Source organism: Orcinus orca, chromosome 4 (genome assembly GCF_937001465.1).
Source record: "Orcinus orca chromosome 4, mOrcOrc1.1, whole genome shotgun sequence".
Lineage (NCBI taxonomy): Eukaryota > Metazoa > Chordata > Mammalia > Artiodactyla > Delphinidae > Orcinus > Orcinus orca.
The window spans coordinates 71,031,713-71,046,852 of record NC_064562.1 but is presented as its reverse complement, the minus strand read 5'-3'; the positions used below and the strand labels follow the sequence as shown (position 1 = coordinate 71,046,852).

Sequence of the window (15,140 nt, the reverse complement as noted above, 5' to 3'; positions counted from 1 at the left end):
GAGAGATTTTTGCCTCCAGGGGTCATTGGTAATATATGGAGGCATTTTTGACTATGAAAATCAGGAGTGGAGTATTAGAGGCCAAGGAAGCTGCTAAATATCCTACGGTGAACAGGACCACCCCTCCCCCCAAACAACTAGTTATCTGGCCCAAATAGCAATAGTATCAGTGTTGAAAAACCCTGATTTAGAAAAAAAAAGAAAAGCAAAAACAAAAATATGCAGAGTATGCTCTAACATTTTAATAGAACTAATCTAAAATTATTCAAGGGAGGAGTTAAAAAGAAAAGAAAAATCTATTTTATTACTCTCATGTGTAATACCTGCAAATAGATGAAATGACTTAACTACTTGATTGTCTTAGTGGTGGTTCACAGCAGTAGATCACACACACACACGTATACTCACACACCATTGACACTCTACTTTCATAATTGCCATCTTTTGTTAAAATTTTTAAATTAAAATTAGTTTCCTTCTGTTGCATAAAATAGCATACCAAATAGGACCAAAAGTTCAACCCCTTTGAAGTTTTTTGGTAATGTGTCTAATTAAAAATAACTAGGCTCTCCAATGCATAATTATATGAACACCTAATACCCTAAATTTCCAGCCAATTTTGTTTCAAACATAAATATGCACCAGAAGTTTGAATGATCGACATACTACTCCCTGCAGTATCTGTACTGTTTCTGAATCAAGGCTCTTTCTTGAGCTCAGTATTTTCACTACATTTCCTTGCTGTGCAATCATCTCCCAGTTGGACAATTAATGTGCTTTTTCTCCGCAGCCCTTGGCATGTGACACCCCCCCTTACCCTGTATTTGAGCATGCACCATATACCTTCTTCACTCTGACTGGTTTTGGCAGTGACCCACAATCTAAATCTCTTTCCTCCATTTGATATAAGTGAAACTATAATTATCTAGGGGTAATTTCAAATTACTACTTCATTCCGCTAGCAACTGATGAAGATTAGTGGTCTTGCCTTGCATCTGAGTAAGTCGGCAACATAATCACAAGAGAACTCAGCAGGCAACATTTGATTCATGTGAACTCAATTACTTCTGTCAAACACATTCACTTCAATAAAAAGCAGAAACTTCCAAAATGGGTTTCTGCTAACAATTTTGTGCTCAAAAAAATTTCATTTGACCCTTAAGGGAAAAAATAGTGTGAATTTCATCAGAAATAATAATAAATAACAAATATGGAAACATACTTGAATAAATGGATTTAATACATTATTAGTTCCTGAAAATAAAGAACATTTCAAGGAAATAAATTTGTATACTTAAGGCAGCTTATTATAGAAAATTCAGGCATATAAGTAAGCTTTAGAAAAATGAATTCACTCTACGTTTTAATGTAATACAATAGAAACCAGAGTACTTGCTTACCTTGTTAAAATCAGATTATTATGGAAAAGGTAGTCAAGTTCTCCTAAAGGAAGTTAAATATGAACTGCTAAATGGACAGGGACTCCTGAATCACTTCTTGGTTGTCTTCTGGGTTGAAGCCGCCATATGTTAATAAGCTGCCTAGCATTCTGATTCCTTAAGGTTTAGTTGCTAAAAGCCTCTTGGTCAAGTCTATCATGCCCTGCACGCATGTCAGGTCACATGAACATGATCCAACAGCAACTACCTGGTCACTTCCTAGTATAGATTCAGTAAATCTTAACATATGACAATCATTACAACAGGTTTACTCAAACTTCACCTTCTTATTACAGCCTTAATTAAATCCCAACATATTTTAATTATAAAAGAAACTGAGTTATTAAATGTAAATGTGTAATAAGGCTATATTATAAACACTTTTCAGCATGTGATGTTTTGAGGTCTACAAAAATCACTAAGACGACCTCTATGATAGTTAATATATCATATGCCAATCATATATGATTTAATACCTGAAACTTGAAAATTTGGCCTGAGAATCTTAGGATTAAGTAAAGATTAATTTAAAAGACATATTTGTCAATTTTTATGACCAAGGATGTTTTCTAAAGATAAGTACAAAGGTAAGATAAACACATTTATTTAAAATAAATAATTTTAAAACATAGTATTCTTTTATGACTTTGCTCATCCTATTTCCTCTTTTTAATTCATTTTCCTTACCTCTTGCCTTTTGATTTCCTTCTCACTTCTTAAGATTACATACACCACTGCTGTAATCAAGGAGTATGTAGTCTAATGGGGGTGGGGAGTGAATCATTAATCAAATAATAAGTTAACAAATATGTGCAAAATCATAATTCTAAATGGTTTTATGAAGGAAAATATGTGAGTAAATAACAGAGGGGATGACCTAGTCTTCAAGGATCAGGGCCAGCTTCCTTGAACAAGGAGTGTTGGAGCACAGCTCTGAAGGATTAGTATGAGTTGATCAGGCATAAGGGAGGTAAAAGAATTTTTCAGGGGAAGGGAACAGAATCATAGAAGAACAAGTAATGAAAGTGAGCCTTTGAGAAACTAAAAGTGAGCCAGTGTGGCTAGTGCATAGTTTAAGATGTGTCTAGAGAGCTAACAGGCGCAAAGTCATGCAGGATCTTAGGCTACTTTAAAAACTTTATTTTAAAGGAAACCATTGAAGAGTCTAAAGTAAGTGCGTTGGGACTAGGCAGGGACTGAGGAGGATGGGTGTGTGCAACTACCAGATTTGCATTTTTGTAGCGATGATACACTCACATGGCTCAAAAACCAAAACTACATAAAAAGTCATTCATTATATTTAAAAATAAAGTTCCAACAAGATATGCTTATAGATTGGAGGAAAAAGGAAAAAGAGAGAAGTGGGTGATTTTATGAGATAATTGCGTGGTAGTTTCTATAAATACTTTGGGATGGATTGAAAGTGGGAGGTGGGTAAGAAGGAGATGTCAAGAATGATTCCTAGATTTCTGGCCTATCAAGGATAGCTCCAAAACATCAACGTCCCTACTTAAAGGTTTGGGGACAGTACATTAAAACCATAGAATGAGTTAGAGTTATGGAGGAATTGTATATGATACGCACACTTACACACATACATACATTTACATTTGCATGTACATATAATATATAGGTTTAAATGCATATATTTATTTATGTGGGACTATCTGTGATGCCTTAATTCTCCAAAACAAACCTTCAACATTTATTTATTCACTCAATAAGATATGTTATTTATAGAATAAACATTTGAAATTCCTCCTAGAGTGGCCACATATCATTTGTACATGGGAAAACACCAAGAGGCACTATTCATATAGACTGCACTGTGTAGAACAACTTCTGGTGCTGTGTCTACAGCCTTCATGACCCACAGCCTTTGTTCCTCCTACCAGAGTAGGGTAATAAACACATTTATTGACGTTTCCTCCAAGGTAGCCTCTCCGGTTTGTCCCTCTTTCTCTCAGGTCTCTACTCCTCAATTAGTAAGAGTACGAGAATAGGAAGTTGCAGTAAATGCATGCACTAAAAAACATCCTGTCAGAACACTACTTCCCCAAGATGTTTTCATGATAAGCACCTGCAGAATATTTTAGGCCCAGCAACAATAAAAAATTATCCTCTAAATGCAGAGGTCCTTTATACTCTGTGTGGATATGGACGAAGACAAAAGTCACTGTGTTTGAACTAAAGCTACCACATTATCATTCACTAAAAGGATATAAACAAATAACCAAATCAAGCATGCTGCTTTATAATAATAGTAAACAAATTATTAGAAATAATAAGATTCATATTGTAAATATTTTAGGGAAAAGAATACAGTGTATTCAATGGATTATATTTAACTCCCACTTCTGATTCTACAATTACATATAGCTTCACCTTATACCAAGAAGGCTGCTCAAAAGAAAAGTTAAGGTAATGTTAGTTAGAACTTTCCTTTAAATCCAAACCTAAATAAAATCTGATTCATTTCCTTGACAAACTTAAAAGCATATCTGAAACATAATTTTGATTTAATAAAACTTTACATATACATATAAAGGAATAGAGAGTTGTAGATTACGTGGAGAAATAATCATGCACTTGATTGTAGATGGTATACAAATATGAGGTGATGCTGAAAAAGGAAGTTTAAATATGGTGCAATGTGTTTCTAGAGAGAAATAATTAAGCAAAGTCAGTATGATTTACAGGAAATTTCCTAGTTTTGTTTCCCTGGATCTACGGTCAATCTACAGTCAGGCCTGAACAAACTTGAGCAAGTTTGATCCACATTATATACTGGATTTAGAAAAAAAAAATGCACCTGAAGCTACCAGTGGGATTAGGGGACTTCTTAGCATTTGGTTTTCTCCTCAGTTAATACACATTAACTCTCATTACCTATTTGGCATGTACACATCATGGTGAAAACAAGTTCAGGTTCATAAGGATGGATTTTTCCTCTTTTAAGGAAAACGTGTTTTCTTCTTCATAAGCTGTTCTTCACTTTGCATAAAGTACTATCCTGTTCCAAAAAGCTATTGATAAAGATCCAAGTTTAAAAGGGCAACTCACCACACTGTGGGCAAAATGAGGGTATTTTCAGATGAAGAAGGAGGCATGCATGATCAAGTTTCAATTTAAAAGAAAAATTAAAACAAAAAAATTTCCAAGTGCAAATTGCTTTGAAATGACCTTTCTGTATTGGCTCTATCTCCAAACAGTTATTTGCTTGGGTTCTACTTATTAGGCATTTAAAATTGACCTGGAAATTCTTAAAAGCAAGCATGTAATAGCCATTATATGTAAACAACACAGTAAACTAAGTCCTGTCACCTTACACATATTTTCCAATAAAATTTCTGAAGAAATTTTAAAAGGCAGTTAAAAGCATGCCAAAACAAGTCTCATCGAAGGTTTACATTTGAATTTCATATAACGAGTAAAGAGTACTATTTTCTCTTCATGGAGATAAAGTAGCAGACACTAATCATACAAAGAAAGTTATATACAAAGAAATAATCCCTTGATCTGAGCTGTCCAAAAACAAAACTTCTGAAAGCAAAATGAATATGAAATATTACACTGCAAGTAAGACACTCTCTGATAATTATGTATATCCAATAAAATATTACATTAAATCTTTCAGCATTGCCAGAAGTTTTAAAATTCTGAGAAGAAAGAAATCAAACTTGAAGAGAAATAATCTCCATAAATTAGCAAAGTAAAAGGTCGTTTGCTCATAATCACTGGAAGAAATACATATACATGATCCAACTGAAGCAGACAACCCCTGCAGATCCAAAGATAAACTCTTACCTTGACAGGTGCCGTTTTTCTCTTCATATCCTGCCTTGCACATGCATTTCCCAATGGGCACCAGCCACTCCCCTTCAGCGCTGCAGTGCATTTTGGGTGGTTCATCTGTCACAGAATGGTTGACACAGGAGCCCGACACTTCAAGCAACTGTGAAGAATCAGCTCCAGTGATTGTGTCAGGGAAGACAGCCAAGTGTCGTACCACAGAAGGGCATTTTTTATAGTACACACGAACGGAAACGAGAGCAATGCAAGCACCCACATCTTGAAAAGCGAGATAAAATCCCTTTTTGCTTAGAGGTCCTACATCTCTGACCTCTGTATTCAGTTTCATGACACGGTCACCAAGATCAAGTTCTGTAAAGCTTTCATCAGCAGCAATGGTATCAATTTTTATGTACTGGTTTTCCTTGATGTTTCTCCCATTCTCATCTGACTCAAAGTAATACATGTTAAAAGTTTCCTTACAGGTCCCCAGCCCTCCAGGAAGACTGTTGCAGTCCCGCAGAGTAAACTTGAGTTCTATGAAGATTCTGGAAGCACCTTCGTTGGAGATCCAACTGGTCAAAAGCCAGTTATTTTGATTCTGTTCCATAACTTTGCATACTTGGTATGTGTGGATAGGGGCATAATTTTCATCAACTTCACCAATCTCTTCCCACTGTGTAATATAATAGAAGGACAAAAAAATTAAAAGACAATTAGAAAATAACCAGCAAAAATAGTCAAAGAAAACTAATTCAGGTGTAAAATTTCTGCTTCCTCAATATACAGTATTGAGAGAAGGAGCTATACCATGAAAATTTTTAAAAATTATTTCCCTTTTTTAATTAAGTAAAGTATTAGTCATTGTCTCCAATGTAACTCAAGCATGAAGACACATAAATGATATTCCCCAGAAAAAAATCATGTATTTCAGAGTAATAGTAAAAGAAAATTCAGTATGGATGTGACTAACGAGAAGCAGTGAAAGGCAAGTATATATATTTGGAAGAAAATTTGAAAGAAAAAGGGTAGATAAAGTTTGAAAGAAAAAAGGAAGTACAATTTTTTTAAAAATGACAATGAGAAAAAAAGCAATAAATGTGGAAAAGAAGGGATAAAAATGTAACGTGAATCCACATTTATTTAACCCTGGCAGGTTACAAATAACACAACAATGTAATAAAACTTGAAAGAAAATTCATTAGTTTAAAATTAATAATAAATGTTTATTTCATTGAACCAATCTCGTTAGGAATCTTTTACAGTTGGATAACTAAGTGTTTATTCATACATTTATTCACAAATATAAACCTAGAGACAGATAGAAAATAGAGATAAAAATTTTAGATTAGTAATACTGAGAGCCTTGTCATTTCAAATACTGAGATTTTTTTGTTATACATATCCTGGGAATGCATTATTCTTTCTTACCAATGCATTATTTTATGCACAATGACCTTAGAAGTTCTGAATATACACAGGATGTAGAAAAATTAAGTATGATTTATATAGCTTCCAAAATACTATTCAGCCAAAGAAGAGATCTAAACCTATCTCTTTCCTAGTAAAATACTACGGTTTTGAGAATGTCAATGCACCACACCACTTTCTAAACAGTGTAAAACCAGATTTTTCTTCTCATAAAGGTTATTATAATAAGAAATTTTAAAAACCTGTCTACAATCTGTGTGAATAAAACTACATATAGTTTTAAATCTTTAAAAATTGTCCTGAAACACACAGAGCAATGTAACCATACACATTGGCTTTCAATAAATCCAGAATGTGATTTCAGACATTAAGTATTAACTTCACAGAACCTCATTTAGTTAGACATGAAATTAAATGGAGCATTATTTTTTGATTCTGTTGAAATGACAACGATATGAAAATGTGGCATCACAAAGGATGCACATAAATCATATACCTCAGATGGCCCCTCTCAGAGTTTTAGCTGCCATCAGACAGACAGAAGTAAAAGGTGTTAATGAGGGAAAACTGCTGAGCTCCTTAAAATCACAGAGACATCAAGGTTGTATCTTACCTAACAACTTTCACATTAGGGTGTTACATGAAACCTTAGTTCATTCATTTAATCTCACTTTTGTCCTCTCTCAAAATTTATCTAAATTGTACTTAGCCTCTGATTTTCTAAACCAGCTTTCTCTCTCATTAAACTACTTGCAGTTTCTTCCTGAAGCCATCCAGGTATCAATACGTTTATTATAAATGCTTAATGAATGTCATGATTAATATTTCATGGAAACAAGCACCTCAGCTAACCAAACGAAAACAACAAAAATGATCAACTTACTGTAAGAAGATTAATTAAATGTATTTTCTTTGCATTAGTAAATTGGAAAAGAGCATCAAAAAACTCTTCTCTGAAAAAGGAAAACCAAAATGCTACGTTATCTGTTTTAGATTCTCTTATTTTTTAATAGTCCTCCAATGCAAAATAGAAACATATTTCAAATCCTTGGCCTTAAATCATTTATGGAAGACTCATTTCTGCATCACATATTCCAATAGGATCCGGCTAGCAAGTCAAAGGAATTGGACAAGTAAAAGGAATTGGAATAGCAGCATCTTCCAAGATTATAAGGCAAGCAATTCACAGTCTTTGTACAAAGTCCAAGGTACCACAGATATTATTAAAAATGCAAGCCAAGCAGCACTTGACAAGACAGCTTAATAGTTACTGCTTCGGGTGATAATTTCAAAGTATGTGTATAGGCATATTACTTCTCTGAATATTCTCAATTAAGAAGAGGAAAAACTGTAATTTTCTTTGATGTTAGGATTTATCATGGTCGGATTTTATTTATTTTTCTTTTCAAGTGTCCAAAATATAAATGAAGGCTCACATTTTCTATTTCTAATGCATGAATAGGAGGACTTTAATTTAAATAATTATGGCTATAAGCCATTCAGAGAATCAGAAAGGTAATATATACACATTTCCAATAAATATCTGCTCCTATTTAGACAAATACACTAAGAAACAAGCAAAAACATTTCATTTATTTTAAATTGACCAGCTGAAATAAAACGTTGAATTCTTCGAAGTTTTCTTCCCTTTTAATACAAAGGAGACATCCTGCTGTTCTCAGCAAATATCTTATTTAGGGAGAAGAAACAAGGAGATGAACAGAAAGTAATACTCATCAAGAACTTAAGATCACAGCAGGTATATTCCTAGATGCTTTCGCAAATGTCATGTCAAGGAGATTACCCTAATTTAATGAAGGGCACAGACAGAAAACACAATATTTTCAGTTTAATTTTGTTGGAATTCCTATGATCCCATGGTTTAATAAAATATTTGCTGACTAATACAAACGAGGTGCCTAGGCCTTTTGGAGGCATGGTCACTGAACATAATATAGTTGGTGTAGCTCTGTTCTTCAGGTCTGGCTACTCCTCAAGACCTACCCTCTGAGCCCAGGCTTTTTCTTTGTGTTTGCTTCCTCCTCATTCCTATTTCTTTGCCTTAATATTAAAGAACTGGTTACACACTCAGCTTGGGCTGGCTTGATTTCTCTCTCAAATGCTTGGGCTTGCTCCTTTTACCACTGGCCACTGAGAACTCCAAGTCAGTTGCATTCTAATCCCATGCTTGGCCAGGCATCACAAGTCAGCCACATTGATCAGAGAAGTGCAAAAGAAAAAAGACTTATTTTCATATCCATATGTGTATCATGGAGTTACCCACTTACCCTACCCAAAGCAATTAAGAACTATTTTCTCCCTGCCTGCCTCTCATTGCCCTGTTTGGTTTCTTGCCCCAAGCTCCTATTGCCTCTTATCTTGTTAGCATTGATTTCATTTCCAATCCCCTAGCTTATATATCACTTCTTTTACTTTCACAACTTAAAACACTGATTCAGGAGACACAGCCTAAAGTAAAATCTCCCCTTACATTGTGTCCCCAAATACACATAAAGAATCATTAAGCAAATGGGGTCGATTTTGACCTTTCAAGTTATGGGGGTGCCTATTATCTAGTTCTGTTTTCATTATTATGCATCTATACAGAGATTAATTTATTAAGGCTAAAGTACAGTGGTCAGAAATTTTGTAGTAGAGGCCTGCATATAAATACTTGACTGGTCTTGTACAGAGGAAAGATTATCAGCCTGGAGCTCTAGAATTAGTCCCAGCTCTTACAGTATCTAGATGTATAAACCAAGACTTAACCACTGGCATACTGATTACCATAATTTCGAGTGAGAACTGAAACCCTCTATCCCAGTCATCTAATATTGAGTATAAAACATCAGAAGTGGCCTTGAAAGACCTGGTCTTATTGTTCATTTTAGAAATGAGAAAACCGAAGACCAGATTTTCCCAAGCTCACAAAATACCACCCTGATACCATCTGAGTATCCCTTCTGCCTGTCTGTACCTCTGCCTTCTTATTAGCATGTTTCTGTCCTTGAAGTCTGGGTTTGCGTGTGGGATTCCTTGATTCACTGCATTGATTGCTACTCCACTCTGTTGTTACTAAATTCACATTTTTTTTCAGACATGATGTAACCATGAATAATAATTCTTTCTTTCTTTCTTTTTCTTTCTTTTTCTTTCTTTCTTTTCTTTCTTTCTCTCTTTCTTTCTCTTTCTCTCTTTCTCTTTCTTTTATTCCTTCCTTCCTTCCTTCCTTTCTTTCTTCCTTTCTTTCTTTCTTTCTCTTTCTCTCTCTCTCTCTCTCTCTCTCTCTCTCTTTCCCTATATATAATATTCTAAACATGGATATGAAAGAAAAGACAATTTTCTTTTTCTCTTCTATACCTCAGAGTCTGACACCACAGGACACAGAGTAGGGCACTCAGTAAATATTTTATAATGAATGAATTAATATCAAACACATACATATCCCTCCTAAGTCCAGAGATATATGTTAATATGAAATCTGAAATAATTCAAACATGGTAAATAAATAACTATATGATTTGCCTTTTGTTTTTGTTTGAAGAAAAATAAATTTTGTAAATTGTCTGAACTTTATATATTCAAATAAAGGAAAGTTTATAAGTTCATATTTTTGAAAATTAGTCTTCAGTAAAAACCTCTAGAAAATTTATTTTAAGACATTTGCTTATTCCAATCATACAATTATTTTTAGTTTAGTTTTCATATTAACCTATAGGACTCTTTTTCTTTAGCATTACATTTTCCCAGTTATAACTTACAGCTTAGTTTAGATATGTTAGATATTTTTTAGCACGAAATGTTTTAACATATCAGTTTTTATTTTTCACTCACTAGCCTTCTTCAACATTCGATACAAATTAAAAGCCCAGGATGTAGCATATCAGTTAGTGGCACTATACCTTCTCCCCTATTTCAGTCAAACAAAATTAGGACCATCTTAATGATTTTCTTTGGCAGAGCGATGTTAAAATATAGCTAGGAATCAACTGCTCCCAGCTTTACTCTGAAGTGTCCAAAGCATAACTTTGTAACAAACCTTGTTTACCACATAAATGCTTCTTTGAATATAGGGATAACTGTCCATTATCCTTTAATATCACAATATTTTGTATAATGCATTTTGAAATGCTCCAAAAGAAACTAATTCTAGGCTTCTCATTTTATTCGAAATATTGTTAGATATCATTTATTTTTTATTTTCTTTGTGTGTGTGTAGTGTGTTTGCTAACTTCACTGAAGATATCCTGACCTCAAATTACTAATTACTGTTGTTCTTAAAACAGTAGTACTTCTCCATGATCTTAGAAATTGCCTGGGAAAGAGTTTGACTATGTGCTCAAATTCGGAAGTCGGGCATTTTACCCATTTTAACTAGTGAGCAAAACATTCCAATTGCTACCACATCATATGTTTACCTAAAGTTTAGAATTTCTGGAAGCTTCCTGCTCTTGCAAGAATCAAATGAAATACAATATAAAAAATCAGAAACTTCTAACACACCAAAGATCTTTTGTTTTTCTTTCTATTAATGTCCAGTTTTTTATAGTAATTTATATTTTTAATATCAGATTTTTAGTTTCATTATTTCATTTTTTTTCAATTTTGCTACCTAATTTTAATTTTGATTAAAATTAGGTAAAATATACTCAAATAAGAACCTAAATGAATTGCTTATTTTCTCATTTTTCCCATGTGCATGATAAACTATTATGAATATTCTTCCCCATAATACTTTATAAGACTTGCTATGTTTACATAAAATCATTATGTTTTTCCTCCCTGTTGCATGTACAGTTGAGCTCATTTGTCTGTGTGTGCATGCAGAAGTTTGCCATTACCTAATACATTCAATCCAGGACAATTCCTCTGAGAGAAAATGAACCAGAAAAGTCCTTAAAGAATAAGTGACTTAGGAACATGATTAATGGCAGAAAAAATGAGGAATCCTATTATTGTTGGGGCAGACTTTTTTGTTTGTTCTTACTACCTTTGATGTGTTACTGTCCACTAGAGGCCATTCCTCATTAGAAAGAAATACTGTATTATTAAGACCAGTGCATGTTGAACACAAATATGAGTGCCTAGTCCACCTGCTTGCCCAGTGGCTGCCCAAATGCTTAAACAGTGAGAGTCAAGTAGAAGACCAAACTTTACCTTGGGTCATAATGCTTTGAAAGAAATTTTACTGTAATTCAAAGGTAATCATAGAATGTGTGAAAACCTCAAGACTATAATACAATACAGGAAGAATAGGTCCAAGCTACAGCTAGTCAACCTACATTTGAGAAGATTAATTTTCTCATTACACACTATATGTGTGACATAATCATACAGAACACAGCCACATCATTTTGCAGAGGAGTAAACTGAGATCCAGAGAGATTGATACACTAATTAGTGCCAAATTAATGTCTAAGATTGGAAGTCCCTGTTATTAATTAACATTTGCTCCTTTTGAAGGGTTAAAATTTTAATGTATAAAATATACTGGCACATGAGGTCATTTTAACCAACAAAAGAGAAAATGTTTCATTACCTAATGAACTAGGTATTTATGTTTCAAAAGATAAAATTGTGGACCTTTCTTGTAGAATTCTAGCACCCATCCTTCCTTGGTCAGTTTACTGACTTTTTGATCAAGACCACACAAGTCCATTGACCAAGAGAAGTAGCTCAGTTTTTTATGCACAACCACAAGGCAAAATGGTTTAAAAAGAAAGAAATATGTAGTAGTAGTTTCTGTTTCAGAAATTCAATCTCTTTAATAGCTATGTTTTTTAGTAAAATAAATATGACAAAATGTATCAACTTTCAGCAAAAATCATTTGAATTAACTATCTTGTTACATTTCCTCAATAGTATGTTAGTGGAAAAAAGGATTGCATCAAATAGGTGTTTGAGCTGTTTAAAGCATCTTTAAAATTCATGAGTATGATGTAGCAATATTGCTAGAAATGAGTCAATTAATTTTCTATGTATGAAATAAAGCTGAAGTCAATTACTTTATTGCCCATAGAATAGTACAAGTATTTATGGGCTCAAATTCAATTTGTGAAACGAAAGCACTTGAGAAATATAGAGATGAAAACTTTCAAGTTTATATGAGTACTTTCACAGAGAAATTTGTAGACAATTGAGCATCTGCTTACAACACTAAATATGAATGGTAAAGAAGAGATTTTTTTCACCTGGAAAAACAATTCATATTTTTTTCTTTAATGTTGCAGTCAGTAATTTTTTTTTCAAAAAGGAAAGAAAGAAAAAATATGGATTCTTTCTTCATTTATTCTTTAAAAAATATCCAAGCGCACAAGAAATGACATAGAGACTGGAAAAATCAAAAGTACGTTAGTAAAATGTTGACAGAGAAGTTTATGATTTAAACAAAAAGGTATTTCTTAGAAAAATATTATAATGAACATAATTTAAAAACAAAAAAGAAAATGTACATATAATAACTGCTTATACATTTGTTGTTATTCCACTTTTAAGATGGTATATAGTAAACAGTTTCATATTACATAAAATGTTAAAATATATCATGAATACTTCAAGCTTTTATTTGGCTTTTTCCTGAAAAGTTTACCTAGGAAAACAAATTCAAACATCAACTTGTCAATAATAATTTTAAAAGGCAGAACGAGCTAAGTGAATAGGTATGTCTGAAATTAACAAATTAATAAACTGAATTAAAATCTTAAATGATCTCATCAGTGTTTAATCAAAAAGCAGTCCCATTAAATATGACAAGTTATCGAGTTTGTCAGTAATTTTGTGCCATGAACTAAAATTTTAAAAGGAGCAGCTAAAAATAGATTTATAAACCACTGATCTAGTTTAGTTCCATTTTATACAATACATTGAGACACCTCCATTTTTATGTGATAGTAGCTTAGCACTGTATATTTTCTATCCTGTTATACCAAGAGGTAGGCAGTCCAACATTTGATAACTTGTAAAACTGTGGTAATACAGATAATCTTTTGTGTACAATTACAAAAGTTCACATAGTCTGTGAGTTTATATCTTTCTAAAGAGATGACTGTGATCTCAATTACATACTTAAATAAGTAAAAGTACAGATTTACCACAGAGATTTTAAGATCTAATGAGTCATGTTTCTATGTTGCACACACACACACACACACACACACACACACATACACTCACAATGAAGAATTCTTTCATGACAGTATTACAAGATGCTAGAAATGGTCCTCCGAGTGTTATTTAAATATACATATTCTCAATAACACTTTAAAATTTTAGAGTGACATTACTACTATCTTTAATATAAATACTGTCCTATTATAAATAGCTAAGAATTATGTGGAGAAGTCTTCTTCTCAAAGCAGTATGAAAGCTTCAGTAAATGAGGAAAAGAACTATTCCACTTGGGATTCAATTTAATGAAAATAAAGTAGATTAATCTCTGGTGCTAACCTCTGGTGCACTTAACATTTCAGGCAAAATAGATACAATTATACACTTGCCATTCTGGCAAAAAAAAAAAAAAAAAAAAAGATTTCAGTAAATCATTTGCAACTCTGGATTATTTATCCAGCCTATAAAATATACCAGAAAACATAATGTTGTCTGTGGTCTCTGGTCTTTATGCTGCCCTCATTTTTCAATAAAAGATATTACATTTCTGGTGTAGGCCTTCACAACAGCACCCGTAATCAATTCCATATCTCATGTTAATCACATTCTTGTAATCAGTGGCTATTCAACACAAATTTCCATCTCAGTTTTTGTTGGAAAACAGCCACATTAGGGCTTTGAGTTTATTCAAGTTTAAGTGATTATATTGCCATCACAGACTAAAGTTCACAGCATCCACTTGCCATAGCTATATTACCAACACTGTAGAAATGGAGGGCGTATACAGTTACTGTGTTGTCCAGTCAGAAGCTATAACTTCCATACAGAACAACTTTATTTTTCAGAACCCCAGGGCTTCTCTCTTTGAGGTGGAAGTAAAAGAAGGAACAGCCAGGGATCCACTGCAGTTTCTTCCTTCTGAATTTGTTGAGTCTTTTCTGACCAAAAAACTGCTCTCAACAAAAATAGATCCTTAAGTAAAAGTACACATTTTTACCAAAAACTTAATATGAACATTTTCAATGTTTAGTGATAGTTCTAAGATGGCAATTCCAAATTTTTAGCATTCATTTTTACATGTTTTTGATCATTAGTTTAATGCAAATTTAATTTTGACCTACATTAAACTGTAGAGTTTTATAACAGGGCATGCTAGTTGAAGACAGTGATTGACTAATATTTATAGAAATTTTCTATCAACTCAATCTAAATATTTTGTTGCATTTTATTGAGGATTTTTTAAATTTGAGGATTACTGTGAAAATGCATTTTTCTGAGAATGCTAAGAGTTCTAAGCAAATATAAAACCTTTACAGCATTAGTGAAATTACAGCAGTAGGGAAGAGAAATCTTATGTTTGTTCTTCCTACT

At 33.1% G+C, this 15,140-nt stretch overlaps 1 protein-coding gene across 13 annotated transcripts in view; it reads right to left on the bottom strand.

Annotated features, from left to right (window-relative positions):
* EPHA5 (EPH receptor A5) overlaps positions 1–15,140 on the bottom strand; it is a 330,528-nt gene that overhangs the window by 263,650 nt on the left and 51,738 nt on the right. For all 13 annotated transcript variants that reach the window (XM_033425569.2, XM_033425564.2, XM_012532520.2 and 10 more), the window contains exon 3: positions 5,247–5,907. In XM_033425569.2, coding sequence (XP_033281460.1) covers positions 5,247–5,907 — 661 coding nt within the window. The remainder of the gene's footprint in view (positions 1–5,246; positions 5,908–15,140) is intronic.